The 20,438-nt window shown below is 44.1% G+C and overlaps 2 protein-coding genes across 8 annotated transcripts in view; one reads left to right on the top strand and one right to left on the bottom strand.

Annotated features, from left to right (window-relative positions):
* LOC118385074 (kelch-like protein 13) overlaps positions 1–1,571 on the bottom strand; it is a 72,345-nt gene extending 70,774 nt beyond the window's left edge. For 4 of the 5 annotated variants that reach the window (XM_035771908.2, XM_035771911.2, XM_035771909.2 and 1 more), the window contains exon 1: positions 1,439–1,570. The gene's annotated coding sequence lies outside the window, so the exon portion shown is untranslated. Of the gene's footprint in view, positions 1–1,438 lie in introns of all 5 variants that reach the window. The other variant, XM_035771914.2, reaches the window with a different exon arrangement.
* LOC118385073 (WD repeat-containing protein 44-like) lies at positions 670–20,322 on the top strand. 3 transcript variants are annotated; one of them, XM_035771905.2, is made up of 21 exons: positions 670–714; positions 1,490–1,563; positions 3,840–3,873; positions 4,327–4,404; positions 12,330–12,936; positions 13,187–13,311; positions 13,978–14,070; positions 14,205–14,341; positions 14,541–14,624; positions 14,742–14,848; positions 14,978–15,129; positions 15,276–15,414; positions 15,522–15,595; positions 15,750–15,860; positions 15,963–16,085; positions 16,226–16,417; positions 16,575–16,676; positions 19,029–19,144; positions 19,229–19,356; positions 19,462–19,608; positions 19,719–20,322. In XM_035771905.2, the coding sequence occupies exons 5-21, from the start codon at positions 12,384–12,386 to the stop codon at positions 19,835–19,837; spliced, it is 2,502 nt and encodes an 833-aa protein (XP_035627798.1). In that variant the 5' UTR covers positions 670–714; positions 1,490–1,563; positions 3,840–3,873; positions 4,327–4,404; positions 12,330–12,383; the 3' UTR covers positions 19,838–20,322. The 3 variants fall into 3 exon arrangements, with proteins under 3 accessions (XP_035627798.1, XP_035627796.1, XP_035627797.1); XM_035771903.2 differs by lacking the exons at positions 670–714; positions 1,490–1,563 and adding an exon at positions 2,838–3,399; XM_035771904.2 differs by lacking the exons at positions 670–714; positions 1,490–1,563 and adding an exon at positions 2,839–3,399 and having other exon boundaries at positions 15,522–15,586.
* Positions 20,323–20,438: the final 116 nt, after the last annotated feature.

The following is a 20,438-nucleotide window of genomic DNA, read 5'->3' as shown; positions in this document are numbered from 1 at the left end:
TTAAGTATTGACCATGGCTGAATCGATGTCGCCGGAGCTCAATTCCACAAAGCCTGGTCTCTGCTCCACTCTGTTGGTGAAGTTCATCATAAACTTCCTTCACCGTGGAGTTTAGTCCACTAGGTCTGGCTAGCCTTTAGCCTACACAGAGGTGTAGCCTACTGTACATGCTATGTAGTTGCCACATGTGGACAGATCTGACAAACATGTATCAAAATAACAATTGACATTACACTAAAAAGGGCTCAAGTGATGGGTGACGGGGCTCATGTGGTGGGTGATGGTCTGCTGCTTCCATAATGATATACTGATTTTGAAAGCAAATACGTGCATGCTCCATTGGGGCAGGTAACTAACTCGGTTAGCGGTTTGGATGTTGTCTCGTATGGCAATCCTCATGACACCAGCTCCTCCAATAAACACATCCACCTTCTGAGTGCACCTATACCGACCCTATATTACAAACACATTCTTTACACGAGAAGGTCTTCTGACAGGTGATGCACAAATTGTCGAGCAATTGAGTCGGTCAAATTTCACATGGTTAAAGGTCATTAAATCATTAGCTAATGTCAGTCATTACGTTAACATAGATGATAAAGAGCAGCAAGAATGACATTTGAAACTAGAAAAAAGGACAGCGCCCAGTCGACGCCCTCAATTCAATTGAATATTCTAAACCTCAGTCTGTCACGCCGATATCGTGGTAACAAGGTAAATTGTTATTAATAATTATCCATGCCTCACTTTCCTGGCGTTCATACTAGCTAACCAAAATATCAAGTAGATAACAGTTAACTTGCTGCTGTACAGTCAACTGTTAGCTAGCTTTAAGTTTAACAACGAGTTAACCCCAGCGTAGCCATGCATGGAGGACATGACTACACATGTTTATTGGAAACTTCTAAAACTTTCACTAGCTTGCTAGCTGTCGAGCTAGCTACCTAGTATGACCACCACTGTTCGGAAAGTATGAAAGTTAGATAGCTAACGTTAGCTAGTTGTAACTACAGGCTGGATAGCTAGCTAGCTGTAACTACAGGCTGGATAGTTAGTTACAACACATCTTTATTCCAAACATTCATGATCACCAAAGTGAAAAGCTAAGGCAACAATTAGAAATAAAGGTGGAACGCATATTTATCTAGCTAGCTAGTTAGCTATCGTAGTGTGCTTAAACCCATTAACCAGTCAATGTATACCAACTTCGCCGGGCGAGAGCATTTGTAGGAAGGACAAACCACACAGCATGGCTACCCGTGAAGTTAGTTAGCCAGCTGAAGCTACATCTTAAGCTACTTAGCTAGCTAGCTACTTCTTTAGCTAGTTACCCGTAATTGAAAACGTTGGGTTGCGTTTTATGTTGTATTCAACATTTTACATATAAAAGGAGAATTTAAAAGACATTCTATAAACTTTTAAATAGCGAAATTCCTACCTGATACGTCCTTGTTTTCTTCTTAAACCCTCAAATCCTCTCTACCCATAGATCTCACTAAGGTCCGCCTCCAACCCATCCAATGGTCGTTTGCAAGGAACGTGACGTAGCCACGCTGGTAAATGGTAGGATCATACGGCAATATTTTTCATAGTCGCAAAACTTAAATACCAAACAAAGTAGACGTGGTCCAGCTGGTGGTAGAATATGCCATTTACTGGAGTTGTGAAACCTCATAGAAGAAATAAGAGTTCTGTAAATATCGATCTTGTTGGTTTTATTTATAAATCAATTATATTGATAGCAATTTTTTGGAATTGTTTTTAACCAGATTAAGTGTGTTTTATTTCTGAGTCTGGTCTGAACCCCTGCAATTGAATTGGTTCGCTGAACCACACTCTTTCCTTCAGACCTGAAGACTGTTTGCTCCCCAAGCAAATGACTACTAACCACTGTTTCAATAAGTTTGGGGGAGATTGTGATGAGCCTTGCTATGCAAGGGTTGTTACACTATCTCCTCTATTCAGAGAGTGAATTCCCACACTTCACTATACCAAGTCTCTTATGTGTACAGTACATGGCATGCCTCTCTGATGGCTTCACAGTCGGACACCATTGTAGCAAACAGTGAAACACCCATTGTGGAACTCGAAACTAGGTATCCATTGCTAAACACTGGTCCAAAAGGTTTAAACCACTTGAGCTGTTCTTGTCTATTAATGTTCTGTATTATGTCATGGTTCATGTTTTGTGTGAACCCCAGGAAGAATAATTACTGCCTTTGCAACAATAACTTATCTGAGCCCACTTCCAAGCCCACTCCTCTCTTCTCCTCCTCTCATATCCTCATGGTCCCTGTCTCTCCTTCATATATAAACAAAGATGGAACCTGATTTGGTCAATAGTCTACTTCTTTCAGGGCTGTTAATGAAGGATTCATGTGTGTTATACTTTTTTTCAGTAATAGTGTAATGATGACCCTTGCTTAGGCTCAATACAATCCCCCCAACGTGGTGTTTTTGGTGTTTTATTAGGATCCCCATTAGCTGTTGCAAAAGTAGCAGTTATTCTTCCTGGGGTTCACACAAAACATGAAACATAGACAAGAAAAGCTTAAGTGAGTTAACCCTATTGGAGCGGTGTTTATATATACCCAGTTTCGAGTTTCACGGTTTGCTACAATGGTGCTCTGACTGTGAAGCCATCAGAGACTCATGCCATGGACTGTACACATAAGGACCATGAGGATATTTGTATTTGTACATTTTTTTTATTTAACCTTTATTTAACCAGGTAGGCCAGTTGAGAACAAGTTCTCATTTACATCAATCAATATGAGGGGAGGATAAGAGAGGAGTGGGCTTGGAGGTGGGCTTAGATAAGTTATCGCGAGATTTCCGTGTGCGTTATTAATCTTTTGGGGTGTTCTTCCTTATTTGTGACTACACAAGCTACATTTGGCCTGGCTGTAGCCCTTTTTTTGTTGTTGTTGAGGAAGACGCCAATGGGCAGGCGTTTTTATCGTTAGACATTTAGTTCGGAGTATGTATTAATGAATTGATTCAAGAAACTTGGCAGTTACCTAGGTAAAAACTAGCGCTAAGTAACTTCGTTAACTAGCTGGTTACGTTAGCAGCCAGTTAGGAGTAGCTAGTACACCCAGGTGAGTGGCCTCTCAAATGCATTAGCAACTTAGTAGCTAGCAACATCTGGGTGTATCCTAGCGAAGTACGTGAGTTTTCAGTCTATGACCTTTTTATTTGCTGCATAAATTGGAAGTCTTCATCACTTCGAACCGAACACATACATATAAATATTGCAGCGATTTCCCTTAAGTTTAGATGCATGCAGGGCCTCTACGATATATAGTTCACGTTAGCTAGCTAAATGGCGTCAGATAGTGACACAGAGGAATTCTACGATGCTGCTGAAGACGTAAATTTTACTCCACCGCCAAAATTGTAAGTGACCTTTCTACTTACAGCTATTTTTTAAAGAACTATGGTGTGTTTTTATATGCTGTGATTGGTATTGAAACGTTCTCAGATATGACGTAGATGATGCTGGCCATTGAGTTGCACCAGATGTTAGCAAGAGAGAACATTGTTTTGTTCATACATTCAGTGTTTCTACTGGAGCTTAAAGGAACAAAAACATTAGTTATCATTATTTGAAAACAATAACTGATGATTTTGTCTTGTTTACTCTACTCCCATCTTTTTAATTATTCAAATGTTGTGGGGAGATCAATTCCCCAAGTCTACCAACAGGAATTGTGTTTTCACGGTGAACAATGTGTAAGGGAGAGAGAAGTCTGACTTGTGTCTCTTTGACACACAACCATATCAGGACTAGTCTTGTGACTAACACACTTTTACCGTCTTTTTTTTTTATTGCTTAGGACACCGACACAGTTTGTTCTTCCCACACCTCTGGTATGTCTTCTTCTTACTAGCATTTTACAGTTTTGAACATTTGATTCCAACAGCCATCTCCTTTTAAAGAGTGAAGTTTAACTTTGGAGCGGCATATCAAAGACTAACCCAGAGTGCTGGTTTTACTTCAATCATTACTTAAAAGGCATATCTGCTGTTAACTTCTTTCAAATGAGCTTGCTTGAGGATGGCTTTTAAGTGCTCTTATTGAGGTTAAAGTTAACCCAAAACACAACTTTAAGTGGGATTGTTTGCAATAAGCAGTTTGTTATTGCGTGTCCTGAGTTGCCAGTGAAGTTGTTTTAAATACTCTATTCAGGACACTCATCTCATTTACTAGTAAAATATTACAAAACATAAGCAAATCACAGCATTTTAAAGTGCTTGGATGCACTGTATGAGGTTGTTAGACTCTCCCTTTTGTTTTTGTGCCTTTGTTTTGTGTTCCTGCAGGGGGTGGTAGAGAGCCCACCAGAGGACGTGGCTGTTGGGCTGGCCACACTTGAGGCACGCCAAGATGACCCCATCCAGGTATTTCCTCATCTTCAAATCTATGCCAACACTCATGATTCCCTACTCAGATGGGGCATTGTGAATGTCATTAGGAAGCAAAGTTTTGTTTTATTCCCTGTGATTAAAAAAAAAAAAAAGTCACTGGGTACATGTTGTTCATGTCTAAATGTTTATTTTTTTTATGGTGGCTGAGTCCTGGGATTTATGTAAATGTAGCTAGTCTCATTGTTCTATGGAGTCACTGCCAGTGAGGGGTGTATTACACCACTAAGTGGTCTAGGTCATTACAGTGGAACTGGGGGGTCCCGAGTGGCGCAGCGGTGTAAGGCACTGCATCTCAGTGCTTGAGGTGTCACTACAGACACCCTGGTTCAAATCCAGGCTGTATCGCAACCAGTTGTGATTGGGAGTTCCGTAGGGTGGTGCACACTTGGCCCAAAGTCTGGCTGACTTGTTTGGCTGAACGAGAGATTTGTACCTTGTCAGCTCGGGGGTTTGAACTTGCAACCTTGCGGTTACTAGTCCAGCGCTCTAACCACTAGGCTACCCTGCCGCACCACAATGTTGATCAATCCTCAAATCAATCCCCCCTATCCCAGCCACTAAACTATGTAATGCTTTTGAAGTCACCATGGTGAAATCCCTGAGTGGTATACTTCCCCTCTAGCAACTGATTTAGGAAGGATGTCTTTATCTTTGTAGTGACTGGGTGTATTGATACCATCCAAAGTGTAATTAATAACTTCACGATGCATTCAATGTTTATTTATTTTTACACATCTACCAATGTGTGCTCTATGCGAGGCATTGGAAAACCTCCCTGGTAGTTGTAGGTGGGGTACAGAGATTAATGTCATTCAAAATGAATGTTCAAAACTTTTATTACACATAGTCCATGCAACATATGTGACTTGTTACTCCTGAATGTATTTAGGCTTGCCATAACAAAATACTTATTGACTGAAGACATTTCAGCTTTTAATTTTTTATTTATTTGTACAATTTTGAAAAACATTATTCCACTTTGAAATGATTGGGTATTGTGTGTAGGCCAGTGACACATCTCAATGTAATCCATTTTATATTCAGGCTGTAACACAACAAAATGTGGAAAAGGTCAAGGGGTGTGAATACGTTCTGAATGCTCTGTAAACAGTCACTGTTCTATTACTAATGGCAGTTAGGGATAGGTGATAGTTGACACACAAACGTATACTATGTTGAAGTTTAAACGGGTCAGACCAAACCTACCTAATTCTGTTCTCCCTATCGACAACCGTTGGTGAGTAGGCAAGAGGTGAGGTCTTTGCCAGAGCCCAATTGATGGGCATAGCAGTGTAGTTAAGCTCCTGGCCTCTCACCAAAAATACTGGTTGGTCACACAGAGCACAGATTACATTATCAATAGTGGAACCAACCTAATTTCTGCGTTAACCTTTCTATTTCACTTCAGATATATAAAATGTGAAGTGAACTAGAATGGCAAACACAGCGATCAGGCTGCTTCCACCCGGCTTGGTTATGCCCTGGAAAGTATATGCATCTAAGAAGTAGAAAATAAGCAGCAATTTATCAAAGTAATGAAGTGGTTTACCTTCTTTATTTGAACAAATTATGAACCTGTGAAAGCTGTTGCTGGCCGGATACTTGTCAACATGTGGCTTACTGTTCCATTCATAGGAATTCTCACAGTAAGGGCATGTTGCTGTTCAGGGCCCCCTTGCTGGTCTTGTCTATGCTGCATATTTGGATGTAAACTGGATCTCTCTCTAACAACTGCAACAGGCAATCTTATGAGGTGGTGTTGACTGGGAGGGATTTTTTAAAATGCAACTTTTCACAAAACATATTACCTGTCGTTGTACATTAGTGCAGCAATTCGGGTCACTATCAGAGACCTCATTATGGCGGGGCCTTTTCATTGGTCATGGAAGACTGGCAACAACAGAGGTGTCACAAGGGTACTTGTGTCAAATGACACTTTTATTCGGAGGTCTTGCCTGACAACCTGTGAAAATAGCAAGTGAACAAGATTATTTTTGGAGGTCACTAAACCATTGCTTTGCTGGACATGTTATGGTACCTATGCTTTTTCTGGTAGGTGCTTGCATCCATTTATGACCAGGGAATCAGTCTGGCACCCAACTGTGCACTTTGTTGAACAGAAAAGCAGGGTTAACGATTGTCGTCATCCTCCATCAGTTATAAATATAGTTCTAGAAATAACTTAATCTTGTTTGGAAGCTAGTTTTATGTTTTACAGATATTGACTGACTAGCTCCAGATTACATTCAGAATGGTGACACAGTTACACTATGCAACCAACTGTGACATGTTTTGCTATGGTCCTGGGTTGGTTTGAGTTTGTTGCTGCTAGTTAGTACACTGTTGTAGTCAGACATGAGCTACATAGTACCACCATCGCTGCATCCATTATTCATTTGTGCCCGAGACATGGGTTGCACCTCGGATGCTAATGTTAAGGTTTTGTCTAAATTACACTAAGTTAGTGGCATGGAAATATGATGACATGGCTAAAGTAGGCAAATAATTAAAAGAAAACAACTTTGCCATATTATGTCCTCAAATGTACACTACTGTTTAAAAGTTTGAAGTCACTTAGAAATGTCCTTGTTTTTGAAAGAAAATCACTTTTTTTTTGTACATTTAAAATATCAAATTGATCAGAAAGACATTGTTAATGTTGTAAATTATAATTGTAGCTGGAAACGGCTGATTTTTAATGGAATATCTGGATAAGCGTACAGAGGCCCGTTATCAGCAACCATCGACTCGCCAATGAAAAGATTAAGATGGGCAATAGTACACAGACACTGGACAGAGGAACTCTGCCTAGAAGGCCAACATCCTGGAGTTGACCTCTTCACTGTTGATGTTGAGACTGGTGTTTTGGGGGGACTATTTAATGAAGTTGCCAGTTGAGGACTTGCATGGAATAGCCTTCATTTCTCAGAACAAGAATAGACTGACGAGCTTCAGAATAAAGTTAATTGTTTCTGGCCATTTTGAGCCTGTAATCGAACCCACAAGTGCTAACCCTCCAGATACTCAACTAGTCTAAAGAAGGCCAGCTTTATTGCTTCTTTAATCAGAAGAACAGTTGTGTGCTAACAATTGCAAAAGGGATTTTAATGATCAATTAGCCTTTTAAAATTATATATACTTGGATTAGCAGTTTCCAGCTACAATAGTCATTTACAACACTAACAATGTCTACACTGTATTTCTGATCAATTTGATGTTATTTTAATGGACAAAAAATGATTTTCTTTCAAAAAATGACATTTCTAAGTGACCCCCAAATGTTTGAACGGTAGTGTGTTGTGTTGTTTAGAGATTTGGCTATGTTGCCATTTACTGTTACTAAATAAAATATCACATTTTATTTGTCACGTGCTGAATACAACCGGTCCAGACGTTACCGGGAAATTCTTAATTACAAGCCCTTAACCAACTATGCAGCTCAAGAAATATACTTAAGAAAATATTTACTAAATCAACTAAAGTAAAAAATAAAATAAAACACAACACTAACGAGGCTATATACAGGGGGTACCGGTACCGAGTCAATGTGCGGTGGTACAGGTTATTTTTACATGTAGGTAGGGGTAAAGTGACAATGCATAGATAATAAATAACAAGTAGCAGCTGTGTAAAAACGGAGAGGGCGTGTCAATGTAAATAGTCTGGGTGGCCATTTGACTAATTGTTCAGCAGTCTTATGGCTTGTGGGTAGAAGCTGCTAAGGAGCCTTTTGGACCTACACTTGGCGCTCCGGTACCGCTTGCCGTGCGTTAGCAGAGAGAACAGTATTTCTGTATATCAGACTTGGGTGACTGGAGACTTTAAAAAAAATGTTGTACATTTTCTGGGGGGCCTTCTGACACCGCCTGGTATATACGTCCTCGATGGTGGGAAACTTGGCCACAGTGATGTACTGGGCCGTTCGCACTACACTCTGTGGCGCCTTACGGTCGGATGCCGAGCTGTCGCCTTAGCAGGCGGTGATGCAAATGGTCAGGATCCTCTCAATGGTGCTGCTGTATAACTCTTGAGTATCTGGGGACCCATGCCAAATCTTTTCAGTCTCCTGAGGGGGAATAGGTCTTGTGCCCTCTTCATGACTGTCTTGGTGTGTTTTGGACCATGATAGTTTGTTGGTGATGGGGACATCAAAGGAACTTGAAATGCTCAACCCGTTCCACTACAATCCTGTAGCCCACGGTCAACTCCTTTGTCTTGATCACGTTGAGGGAGAGGTTGTTGTCCTGGCACTGCACGGCCAGGTCTCCGACCTCATCCCTATAGGCTGTCTCATCGTTGTCGGTGATCAGGCCTACCACCATTGTGTCGTCAGCAAACTTAATGATGGTGTTGGAGTCGTGCTTGGCCACGCAGTCGTGAGTGAACAGGGAGTACAGGAGGGGACTAAGCGCTTCAAAAATGGCCAGCTTTGGTAATGTTAGCTAGCTAAAATACAGTAGTCCCCTCAATCTTAATAAACTGGCTAAAGTTATACAGCATCTAAAGTCAATCTGGCGACATCACAATTATGACAAAAGGTTTTCCTACTAATTATTTGCCTTTTGAAATGTGTTTCTGAGCCAAATCCAAGTTGTATTGTGGTAGGCTAGGCTAACGTTAGTTCAAATCAAAAATCAAATCAAATCCAATTTTATTTGTCACATACACATGGTTAGCAGATGTTAATGCGAGTGTAGCGAAATGCTTGTGCTTCTAGTTCCGACAATGCAGTGATAACCAACAAGTAATCTAACTAACAATTCCAAAACTACTGTCTTATACACAGTGTAAGGGGATAGGAATATGTACATAAGGATATATGAATGAGTGATGGTACAGAGCAGCATACAGTAGATGGTATCGAGTACAGTATATACATATGAGATGAGTGTGTAGACAAAGTAAACAAAGTGGCATAGTTAAAGTGGCTAGTGATACATGTATTACATAAGGATGCAGTCGATGATGTAGAGTACAGTATATACATATGCATATGAGATGAATAATGTAGGGTAAGTAACATTATATAAGGTAGCATTGTTTAAAGTGGCTAGTGATATATTTACATCATTTCCCATTATTAAAATGGCTGGAGTTGGGTCAGTGTCAATGACAGTGTGTTGGCAGCAGCCACTCAATGTTAGTGGTGGCTGTTTAACAGTCTGATGGCCTTGAGATAGAAGCTGTTTTTCAGTCTCTCGGTCCCAGCTTTGATGCACCTGTACTGACTTCGCCTTCTGGATGATAGCGGGGTGAACAGGCAGTGGTTCGGGTGGTTGATGTCCTTGATGATCTTTATGGCCTTCTTGTAACAACGGGTGGTGTAGGTGTCCTGGAGGGCAGGTAGTTTGCCCCCGGTGATGCGTTGTGCAGTCCTCACTACCCTCTGGAGAGCCTTACGGTTGAGGGCGGAGCAGTTGCCGTACCAGGCGGTGATACAGCCCGCCAGGATGCTCTCGATTGTGCATCTGTAGAAGTTTGTGTGCTTTTGGTGACAAGCCAAATTTCTTCAGCCTCCTGAGGTTGAATAGGCGCTGCTGCGCCTTCTTCACGACGCTGTCAGTGTGAGTGGACCAATTCAGTTTGTCTGTGATGTGTATGCAGAGGAACTTAAAACTAGCTACCCTCTCCACTACTGTTCCATCGATGTGGATAGGGGGGTGTTCCCTCCGATGTTTCCTGAAGTCCACAATCATCTCCTTAGTTTTGTTGACGTTGAGTGTGAGGTTATTTTCCTGACACCACACTCCGAGGGCCCTCACCTCCTCCCTGTAGGCCGTCTCGTCGTTGTTGGTAATCAAGCCTACCACTGTTGTGTCGTCCGCAAACTTGATGATTGAGTTGGAGGCGTGCGTGGCCACGCAGTCGTGGGTGAACAGGGAGTACAGGAGAGGGCTCAGAACGCACCCTTGTGGGGCCCCCGTGTTGAGGATCAGCGGGGAGGAGATGTTGTTGCCTACCCTCACCACCTGGGGGCGGCCCGTCAGGCAGTCCAGTACCCAGTTGCACAGGGCGGGGTCGAGACCCAGGGTCTCGAGCTTGGAGGGTACTATGGTGTGAAATGCCGAGCTGTAGTCGATGAACAGCATTCTCACATAGGTATTCCTCTTGTCCAGGTGGGTTAGGGCAGTGTGCAGTGTGGTTGAGATTGCATCGTCTGTGGACCTATTTGGGCGGTAAGCAAATTGGAGTGGGTCTAGGGTGTCAGGTAGGGTGGAGGTGATATGGTCCTTGACTAGTCTCTCAAAGCACTTCATGATGACGGAAGTGAGTGCTACGGGACGGTAGTCGTTTAGCTCCGTTACCTTAGCTTTCTTGGGAACAGGAACAATGGTGGCCCTCTTGAAGCATGTGGGAACAGCAGACTGGTATAGGGATTGATTGAATATGTCCGTAAACACACCGGCCAGCTGGTCTGCGCATGCTCTGAGGGCGCGGCTGGGGATGCCGTCTGGGCCTGCAGCCTTGCGAGGGTTAACACGTTTAAATGTCTTACTCACCTCGGCTGCAGTGAAGGAGAGACCGCATGTTTTCGTTGCAGGCCGTGTCAGTGGCACTGTATTGTCCTCAAAGCGGGCAAAAAGTTATTTAGTCTGCCTGGGAGCAAGACATCCTGGTCCGTGACTGGGCTGGGTTTCTTCTTGTAGTCCGTGATTGACTGTAGACCCTGCCACATGCCTCTTGTGTCTGAGCCATTGAATTGAGATTCCACTTTGTCTCTGTACTGACGCTTAGCTTGTTTAATAGCCTTGCGGAGGGAATAGCTGCATTGTTTATATTCGGACATGTTACCAGACACCTTGCTCTGATTAAAAGCAGTGGTTCGCGCTTTCAGTTTCACGCGAATGCTGCCATCAATCCACGGTTTCTGATTTGGGAATGTTTTTATCGTTGCTATGGGAACGACATCTTCGACGCACGTTCTAATGAACTCGCACACCGAATCAGCGTATTCGTCAATATTTCCATCTGACGCAATACGAAACATGTCCCAGTCCACGTGATGGAAGCAGTCTTGGCGTGTAGAGTCAGCTTGGTCTGACCAGCGTTGGACAGACCTCAGCGTGGGAGCCTCTTGTTTTAATTTCTGCCTGTAGGCAGGGATCAGCAAAATGGAGTCGTGGTCAGCTTTTCCTTAAGGGGGGCGGGGCAGGGCCTTATATGCGTTGCGGAAGTTAGAGTAACAATGATCCAAGGTTTTACCACCGCTGGTTGCGCAATCGATATGCTGATAAAATTTAGGGAGTCTTGTTTTCAGATTAGTTTTGTTAAAATCCCCAGCTATAATGAATGCAGCCTCCGGATAAATGGTTTCCAGTTTGCAGTTCTGCTTGGGGGATATATACGGCTGTGATTATAATCGAAGAGAATTCTCTTGGAAGATAATGCGGTCTACATTTGATTGTGAGGAATTCTAAATCAGGTGAACAGAAGGATTTGAGTTCCTGTATGTTTCCTTCATCACACCATGTCCTGTTAGTCATGAGGCATACGCCCCCGCCACTCTTCTTACCAGAGAGATGTATGTTTCTGTCGGCGCGGTGCGTGGAGAAACCCGTTGGCTGCACCGCCCTGGATAGCATCTTCCCAGTGAGCCATGTTTCCGTGAAGCAGAGAACGTTGCAGTCTCTGATGTCCCCCTGGAATGCCACCCTTGCTCGGATTTCGTCAACCTTGTTGTCGAGAGACTGGACATTGGCAAGAAGAATGCTGGCTAGCGGTGATCATGGTTATCAAAATATACATAACTAGCAACATTTGTCTGTCTAATCCTTCTCCACACCCCTCTTTCACCGTGACTGAATACAAGAACAAACTCTTCATTAGAGGAACATCCTGTTATGAAAACTTCCCTTTGGATGATGATGTTTTCATCTGTGATGTCTTGTTCCACCTAGATCATCGACAGCATCATTGAGGAGAGCCAGAAGGGAATTGTGGTGGAGGCTCTGATGGGAGAGAGGGATGTTGAGATGAGGGCGGAGTCAGTGGTGAAGGAGAATAAGGCCCCTGTAGAACCAGAGCATCCTGCTGTGGAACCTCAGCCTGTGGTTGAGGGATCAGAGCAGCCTCAGGAACAGCAGGGAGCGTGTGCCATGGTTCTCCCAGACATCCCCGGCCCGTCGGTTGGGTCACAGGAGCATGTCCAGCCCCCAGACATCACCAGCACCCTGGGTCAGGGCCAGAGCCAACCAGACCTCCCGCTGGACCTCCCTGACCTACCCCGGGTGTCTGCAGAGGACAGGGAGCAGAGACCTGCAGACATCCTAGACCAGGTCCCCCTCACAGACAAGAAGCTATGTGACTCCACCGACCCTGGGCCTTCTAAACCCCCACGGCAGTTCACTGTAGAGCCTGACATTGTGGCCAGCACCAAGAAGCCTCCTCCCTCACGCCCCCCTCCTCCCAGCGGAGCTCCTCCTCCACGACCACCTCCCCCATCCCGACCTGCTCTACCCCTCAGCAAGAAGTCCCAGGAGTGTATGAGGCCCACAGGACTGGATGGTAAATAACGCTGTACTTGTTTCTCCACACACTCAATTGCATAAGGTCAATCGACTGAATGCTGATATGCATGTCAATTAAAAATGTTGCTACAGGTCGTAAATACATTGACCTCTCATAAATGTTCACTTCTGTCCCCACACCTCTAATTATAATTTCTATTAAAATGAATTGTTTAACAATGGAGACAAGGTTACTGTGTTGACCTTTGACCCTGCGTGTCTGCTGTGTGATTGGCCTTTGTGTGCAGTGGAGTCAGAGGAGCCGTGTGGCCTGGTGTCTCCCAGCAGCACAGTGAGAGGCATCACCAAGGATCTGCAGCACTCTCTGGACTTGGCCAGTGCCACCAGCGGGGACAAGGTGGTCACAGCACAGGTCAGTTGGTATTTGTTTCCCATGCGTTCCATTGGCACAGGACTCAGGTCCACTAATTGTTGCCCAAGAAGTACAGTACATTTCACATATACCTATGATGAATACTTATTTCCCACCATAATTTGCAAATAAATTCATTAAAAATCCTACAATGTGATTTTCTGGATTTTTTTCTCATTTTGTCTGTCATAGATTAAGTGTACCTATGATGAAAATTACAGGCCTCTCTCATCTTTTCAAGTGGGAGAAGTTGCACAACTGGTGGCTGACTAAATACTTTTTTGCCCCACTGTATGTAAATGTGATATTTCAGTTTATTTTTAATACATTTGCAAAAATGTCTAAACCTGTTTTTGCTTTGTCATTATTGGGTATTGTGTGTAGATTGATTGAGGGGGGAAAAACAATCAATTTTAGAATAAGGCTGTAACGTAACAAAATGAGGGAAAAGGGACGTGGTCTGAATACTTTCTGAATGCACTGTATATATTGTTCTGCACCTGGTGAACACTTTGTACTGATGGACACCCAGTCCTTTTCTGATTAAACACTTTAAGAGCGGCATACCAGTGTGTGGGTTTACTTTTAGCTCTATGTTGTCCTCTTTCAACAGCCTTTAACAATTTTGAATACCTGTTAGTTAACACCTAGTGTGTGTTCCCACAGGAGAATGAGGATGAGCAGGCATCCGGTCCCATTGATGACTCTCTAGGTCCTCAGCGCCCACGCTCCAACTCTGGCAGAGAGCTGACTGATGAGGTACATATCGTCGTCTGTGTCTTCCATTCATTCAGCCTTCAGCTCCTTTTCTACAGGTTTGCTTCTGTCTACACATTTCCCGTTTTGAGTGTGTGTTTCCAATGAATTGATTGGGTGTGCTGTCTCTGTAATAGGAGATCCTGGCGAGTGTGATGATCAAGAATCTGGACACTGGGGAGGAGATCCCTCTGATCCAGGCAGAGGAGAAGCTTCCTACAGGGATCAACCCACTCACATTACACATCATGAGGAGGACCAAGGAGTACATCACGTAAGAACTGCTCCTGTTACTTAAACTGTTCTAATATCTCATGGGCTCACACCAATCCCTGGTATATGGTTAAAAACATACAGCTATATAATCATTCCTCCGTGCTAAACAGATTGCTTTGGTAAGGATATAGTGAGTAGCACTCACATGCAGCAATACAGAAGAGGACATCACCGTTTGTTCCTTTTTTCCCTGTCAGGAATGACGCAGCACAGTCCGATGATGATGACAGAGGCCAGGCTCCGCTGACTGACACAGACGGAGGGAAGCTGAAACAGAAAACGTAAGACTTGGAACAGTGCCCTGCCTCTTGCTGTGGTTAGTCTTTCCTCTCTGCTGCTGTGACAGAGCCTGTGATAAAGTTCATGGAGTTTTGTCTCCTCTGTCTTCACTCCCCCAGCACTCGGCTGAAGAAGTTCCTGGGCAAGTCTGTGAAGAGGGCCAAGCATCTGGCTGAGGAGTATGGGGAGAAGGCCGTCAACAAGGTGAAGAGTGTCCGTGATGAAGGTATGTATGCCAAGCCCCACCCCAATCGCATGCCTGCTTGTTTTCATGATGGACATATTTTTGTATTTGCTCTTCATCAGTTGGTCAGTAGTTTTGCTCCTGTTTAGTCTCACTGCGTGGTTGTCTCAGTTTTCCATAACGACCAGGATGACCCGTCGTCCAGTGACGATGAGGGGATGCCCTACACCCGGCCTGTCAAGTTCAAGGCAGCCCACAGCTTCAAGGGTCCCTTTGACTTTGATCAGGTTAAGGTGGTCCAGGACCTGAGCGGGGAGCACATGGTAAGATTGTGTGTTAATGTGTCAGTGCTTTCATTTCATTAAACAATTGACTACTGCCGTGACTGAAGCATACGTTACCATGAATGTAGATGTAAAACGTGAGTATATGTATATTTGACCAAACCCTTGTTCCGTGGTTCCCTCAGGGTGCAGTGTGGACCATGAAGTTCTCTCACTGCGGGAGGCTGTTGGCGACAGCAGGCCAGGACAACGTGGTGCGAATCTGGGTTCTGAAAAATTCCTTTGACTACTTCAACAACATGAGGGCAAAGTACAACACTGAAGGTAGGTAGACAGTGAGTAGTTTAGTTTCTCTCTCTACCACAGCTTTGGAAAATGTAAGGCTTGTTTGGTGGGTTTCTCATGGTTCCTCTCTTTATGTTGTGAACCAGGTCGTGTGTCTCCCTCTCCCTCTCAGGAAAGCCTGTGTTCCTCCAAATCAGACACGGACGGTGGGGTGAGTAAGGTTAGGACCCATATGTGATATAATCAGATGCATGGTTTATTTGTGTTAACTCAAACGACTAAAGGAGGTAGTAATAGCTCAATCACACCCAGTTGTCCAGAAGGTCTAACTTAACCGGTGTTACCATTCAGACCTCAGTGTCTTCTGTTCCCAGCTGAGCAGTGTTCCTGAAGACCCTGAGGACAAGAATCTCCCCTTCCGCCAAGTCCCGTTCTGCAAGTACAAGGGTCATACAGCTGACCTGCTTGACCTGTCCTGGTCAAAGGTGATACTCCAAATCCCTTTCCTCCTCCCCCTTTAAAGAAATACAACACTCCCAAATGACTGTACACTGTGTCCTAATATTCCCTGTGTTCTTTGCTTCCAGAACTACTTCCTGCTTTCCTCGTCGATGGATAAGACCGTCCGACTGTGGCACATATCCAGGAGAGAGTGTCTATGTTGCTTTCAGCATATTGACTTTGTCACAGCCATCGCTTTCCATCCCAGAGTAAGTGGGCCTCTGTGAGCTTGTGCCTTTTGTTAGTGCATGTTTAGGTTTAAGTGTGGCCCTTTTTAAGTGCAGAGTGAGTTGGCTATATTTGTGTTCTGACTCTGATAGCCAGACTAATTATCTGTTATTTCTCCTAGGATGACAGGTACTTTCTGAGTGGCTCTCTGGATGGGAAACTGCGTCTGTGGAACATCCCAGACAAGAAGGTGGCGCTGTGGAATGAGGTGGATGGACAAACACGCCTCATCACTGCTGCCAACTTCTGCCAGAACGGGAAGTACGCCGTCATTGGCACCTACGATGGCCGCTGCATATTCTACGACACAGAGGTACGGTGGAGGGAGAATTATACACTGTTTCTCAAGTTTGAAGAATCATTATTTCAGCAAATGTTTGATTGTTTGAGCATTACAATGGCTGAACATAATTATGAAAATGAGGAACACAGGAAATGGTACACCATTTCTAAGTTGGTTATTTTTTCAGCGCCTTAAATACCACACCCAGATCCATGTACGGTCAACCAGAGGCAGGAACCGAGTGGGGCGGAAAATCACAGGCATCGAGCCTCTGCCTGGAGAGAACAAGGTATAGCCATGCTCTGATGAACTTGCCACAAATCAAATCAAATCAAATCAAATGTATTTATATAGCCCTTCGTACATCAGCTGATATCTCAAAGTGCTGTACAGAAACCCAGCCTAAAACCCCAAACAGCAAACAATGCAGGTGTAAAAGCACGGTGGCTAGGAAAAACTCCCTAGAAAGGCCAAAACCTAGGAAGAAACCTAGAGAGGAACCGGGCTGCCAGTCCTCTTCTGGCTGTGCCGGGTAGAGATTATAACAGAACATGACCAAGATGTTCAAATGTTCATAAATGACCAGCATGGTCGAATAATAAGGCAGAACAGTTGAAACTGGAGCAGCAGCACAGTCAGGTGGACTGGGGACAGCAAGGAGCCTTCATGTCAGGTAGTCCTGGGGCACGGTCCTAGGGCTCAGGTCAGTTGAAACTGGAGCAGGAGCATGGCCAGGTGGACTGGGGACAGCAAGGAGTCCTCATGTCAGGTAGTCCTGGGACATGGTCCTAGGGCTCAGGTCCTCCGAGAGAGAGAAAGAAAGAGAGAAGGAGAGAATTAGAGAACGCACACTTAGATTCACACAGGACACCGAATAGGACAGGAGAAGTACTCCAGATATAACAAACTGACCCTAGCCCCCCGACACAAACTACTGCAGCATAAATACTGGAGGCTGAGACAGGAGGGGTCAGGAGACACTGTGGCCCCATCCGAGGATGGCCACAGACATGCCTCTCTGGAGATGACCTACTAGTGACCGATGTTCCCACTAAGCTGAACGCGTTTGTGGGCGTGCAGCTCCCCGGGACTGCCGCGCAGAAGAAATATCAGCCCACGCAGAGAAACACAAGATTGAACTTCAATCAACTTTCTCTAGTTTTCCCCCTTAGTTAACACTATTAACATTTCCATTTACTTTGTGATCAAGTCAACACATTATTATCCACTTTCAATGCAACGTACCGAAACTAACTATGCAAGAGATTTAGTTGTAGGTAGGCAGAATGCATCGGCGTAGGATTCCATATTATTGTCACGCACGACTCAGCCCATACTCTGGTCATGCCGCAACGGTTTGTGTAATCAGAGCTGCTGGAGGCCTATATGCGAATAGACAAATGGAAAGTATTCAGACCCCGTCACTTTTTCCACATTTTGTTATGTTACAGCTGTATTCTAAAATCAATTAAATAAATAAAAATCCTCAATATACACACAATACCACATAATGACAAAGTAAATTAGTCTAAAAATGGCTATACACCTGTTTTTACGTTGTCATTATGGGGGAGGTGTGTGTGTTATATTTTTACCTTAACTAGGCAAGTCAGTTAAGAACCAATTCTAATTTACAATGACTGCCTAACCCGGATGACCCTGGGCCAATTGTGCACCGCCCTATGGAAATCCCATTCACGGACGGTTGTGATAAAGCCTGGAATCAAACCAGGGTCTGTAGTGACTCCTCTAGCGCTGAGATGCAGTGCCTTCGACCACTGCGCCACTCGGGAGCCCCTTGATGAGAGGGAAAAATGATTAGATCCATTTCAGAATAAGGCTGTAACGTAACAAAATGTGGAAAAAGTCAAGGGGTCTGAATACTTTCCAAATGCACTGTATGGATCTGTGCCATTCACTTTGAACTGGACTGTGTCCAGGGTGAGCGGTCGTGAGTAGATGCGCTTGTTCTGAGATCAAAGCAAGAGCTGCATGTAGCCGCGTATGCACATTTGTTCAAATCCTTTGCTAGTTAGTGAGTTATTAGCCCATTTTATAGATAATTTGGGGGAGTGATTGCAATGGGGATGTGATTGCTTCCTATAAGAGCACAAAACTAGTACATTTCTAGACATCTTGAAAAGTGAGTCCGATAAAGAGCTTTTTTTGGTCTTAATGGGGTATTTTGAGACGGGCTTGAATAAGCTAAGTAGCCAATAGGCAGCGGGTAGTATCATTTGTCTGATTCTCTGTAATAATGGTTGGGGAATAATAATAATGCATTTTATTTTGTAAAGTGGTTTCTTGCATCAAACACAATTTCAGTCACCTTGTCTGACAGACAAGTGGATAAACAGGTTGTCAAGCCCTGCATGTTTAGTTTTTTTCAAAAGTCTCATGGAATGCAGGCCTACATTGAACACCACACAAAGGCTGCTACAGTAGGCTGAATGATAAACTGCTATAATGTTAAAATGTTATGGGATGCATTTTCTCTATTGTTTTTGACGGTAAGCCACTCTGGTAGGCCTACCTTATGATCAAATGGCCACAGTAGCCTACTTGACTACTTAACTTAAAATTGAGGGTACGTTGCTAGTGACAGTTGTCCGTTAGCTAAGTCTCTTTATTTTGTTATTAGATTCTGGTAACCTCCAATGACTGCAGGATCCGCCTGTATGACCTGCGGGACCTGTCTCTGTCCATGAAGTACAAGGGTTATGTCAACAGCAGTAGTCAGATCAAAGCCAGCTTCAGGTGAGAACAACTCCACCTCAGTCCGCCATGTTGTTCAATGTTGCCGATCAAGAAATCGTGAGGAACTGCTACTTTATTTTCCAGCCATGACTATTCGTTCATTGTGAGTGGCTCAGAAGACAAGTACGTGTACATCTGGAGCACCTACCATGATCTGAGCAAGTTTACCTCCGTACGACGAGACCGCAATGACTTCTGGGAGGGAATTAAAGGTACCTAGATACTGTTGTGGTGCTCAGGTCTTTACTGTTGGTAACATGAATGTCTGGTTGATTTGGTTGTAGTATCCCTCCGCTAAGTCTAGTCTCGTCTTTCAGCCCACAATGCAGTAGTGACATCGGCCATTTTCGCCCCCCATCCTAACCTGATCGTCCCCCAGGAGGCGGGGGCAGAGAAAGCGGGGGCTGGGGCCGATGCAGAGTGTAAGAGCATGGACTCCACTGATTCCGAGACCATTCCCTCAGGTACATGCCGGTTTCGATACGCTTAGACTAATAGATATATGGTTTGTGTTGAGTGGATAGGAAAACACTTGTATACTTTCAATGCTTAACATGGTATTTCTTGTCCACAGGGGCTCTGAAGGCCGATCATACAGAGGTTCTGCTCTCTGCTGACTTCACCGGCGCCATTAAAGTTTTCATCAATGTAAAAAAAATACTGAGCACTTCTGCCTTAAAGGCTTCACCCTGAACATATACTGAACTCTTGTCAGTGTGCAGTCCTACCATGGAGGCAGAGCAACCCGCTGCCCTGCCAATGCTTCTAAAACTGGACAATTTCCTACTGGTGAGTGCTCCAGGAGGGAGGAGTTACCCTCTTACCCTCCGGAGAACAGGGACCCTAAAGTAGAGGATGATGATGGGAAGGTGGCTCCCAGATGTCCTGTCAAAGCACAAGTGCGCTGTGTTTAAAGTAAAGCAGGTTTGTGAGACTGGATCGTATAGTAGGACCAGAATTTGGTTAAACAAGTGCAGTGTGGACGGTTATGTATGTTTTGTTGTTGTCTGTTTTGTTGTCAGTTTTAATGGGCACTGTCTTGCTCTGAACTTCACTGCTTTTCTAGTACCCTCTCCTCCTTTCCAGCAATGTCAGTCTTAAAATTAAAACCCAACTCTAATCATTTCGGGTACATCTGTCTTGTGTTATGAAAAATAAAATGGAACCACTTAAGGATAGTGCTCTCATTCCATTTTTTTCCATGGAGATAAGATTAGTTTCCAATGCTGTTTAGAAAGGCTAAATGACATGACGTGGTACCCTCAGCTAATCCATTCACCATCCTGGAGCATGG

This window comes from Oncorhynchus keta, chromosome 6, assembly GCF_023373465.1.
Source record: "Oncorhynchus keta strain PuntledgeMale-10-30-2019 chromosome 6, Oket_V2, whole genome shotgun sequence".
Taxonomy (NCBI): Eukaryota; Metazoa; Chordata; class Actinopteri; order Salmoniformes; family Salmonidae; genus Oncorhynchus; species Oncorhynchus keta.
Note: the sequence above shows the minus strand (reverse complement) of the source record. Positions and strands in the feature narration are given on the sequence as shown.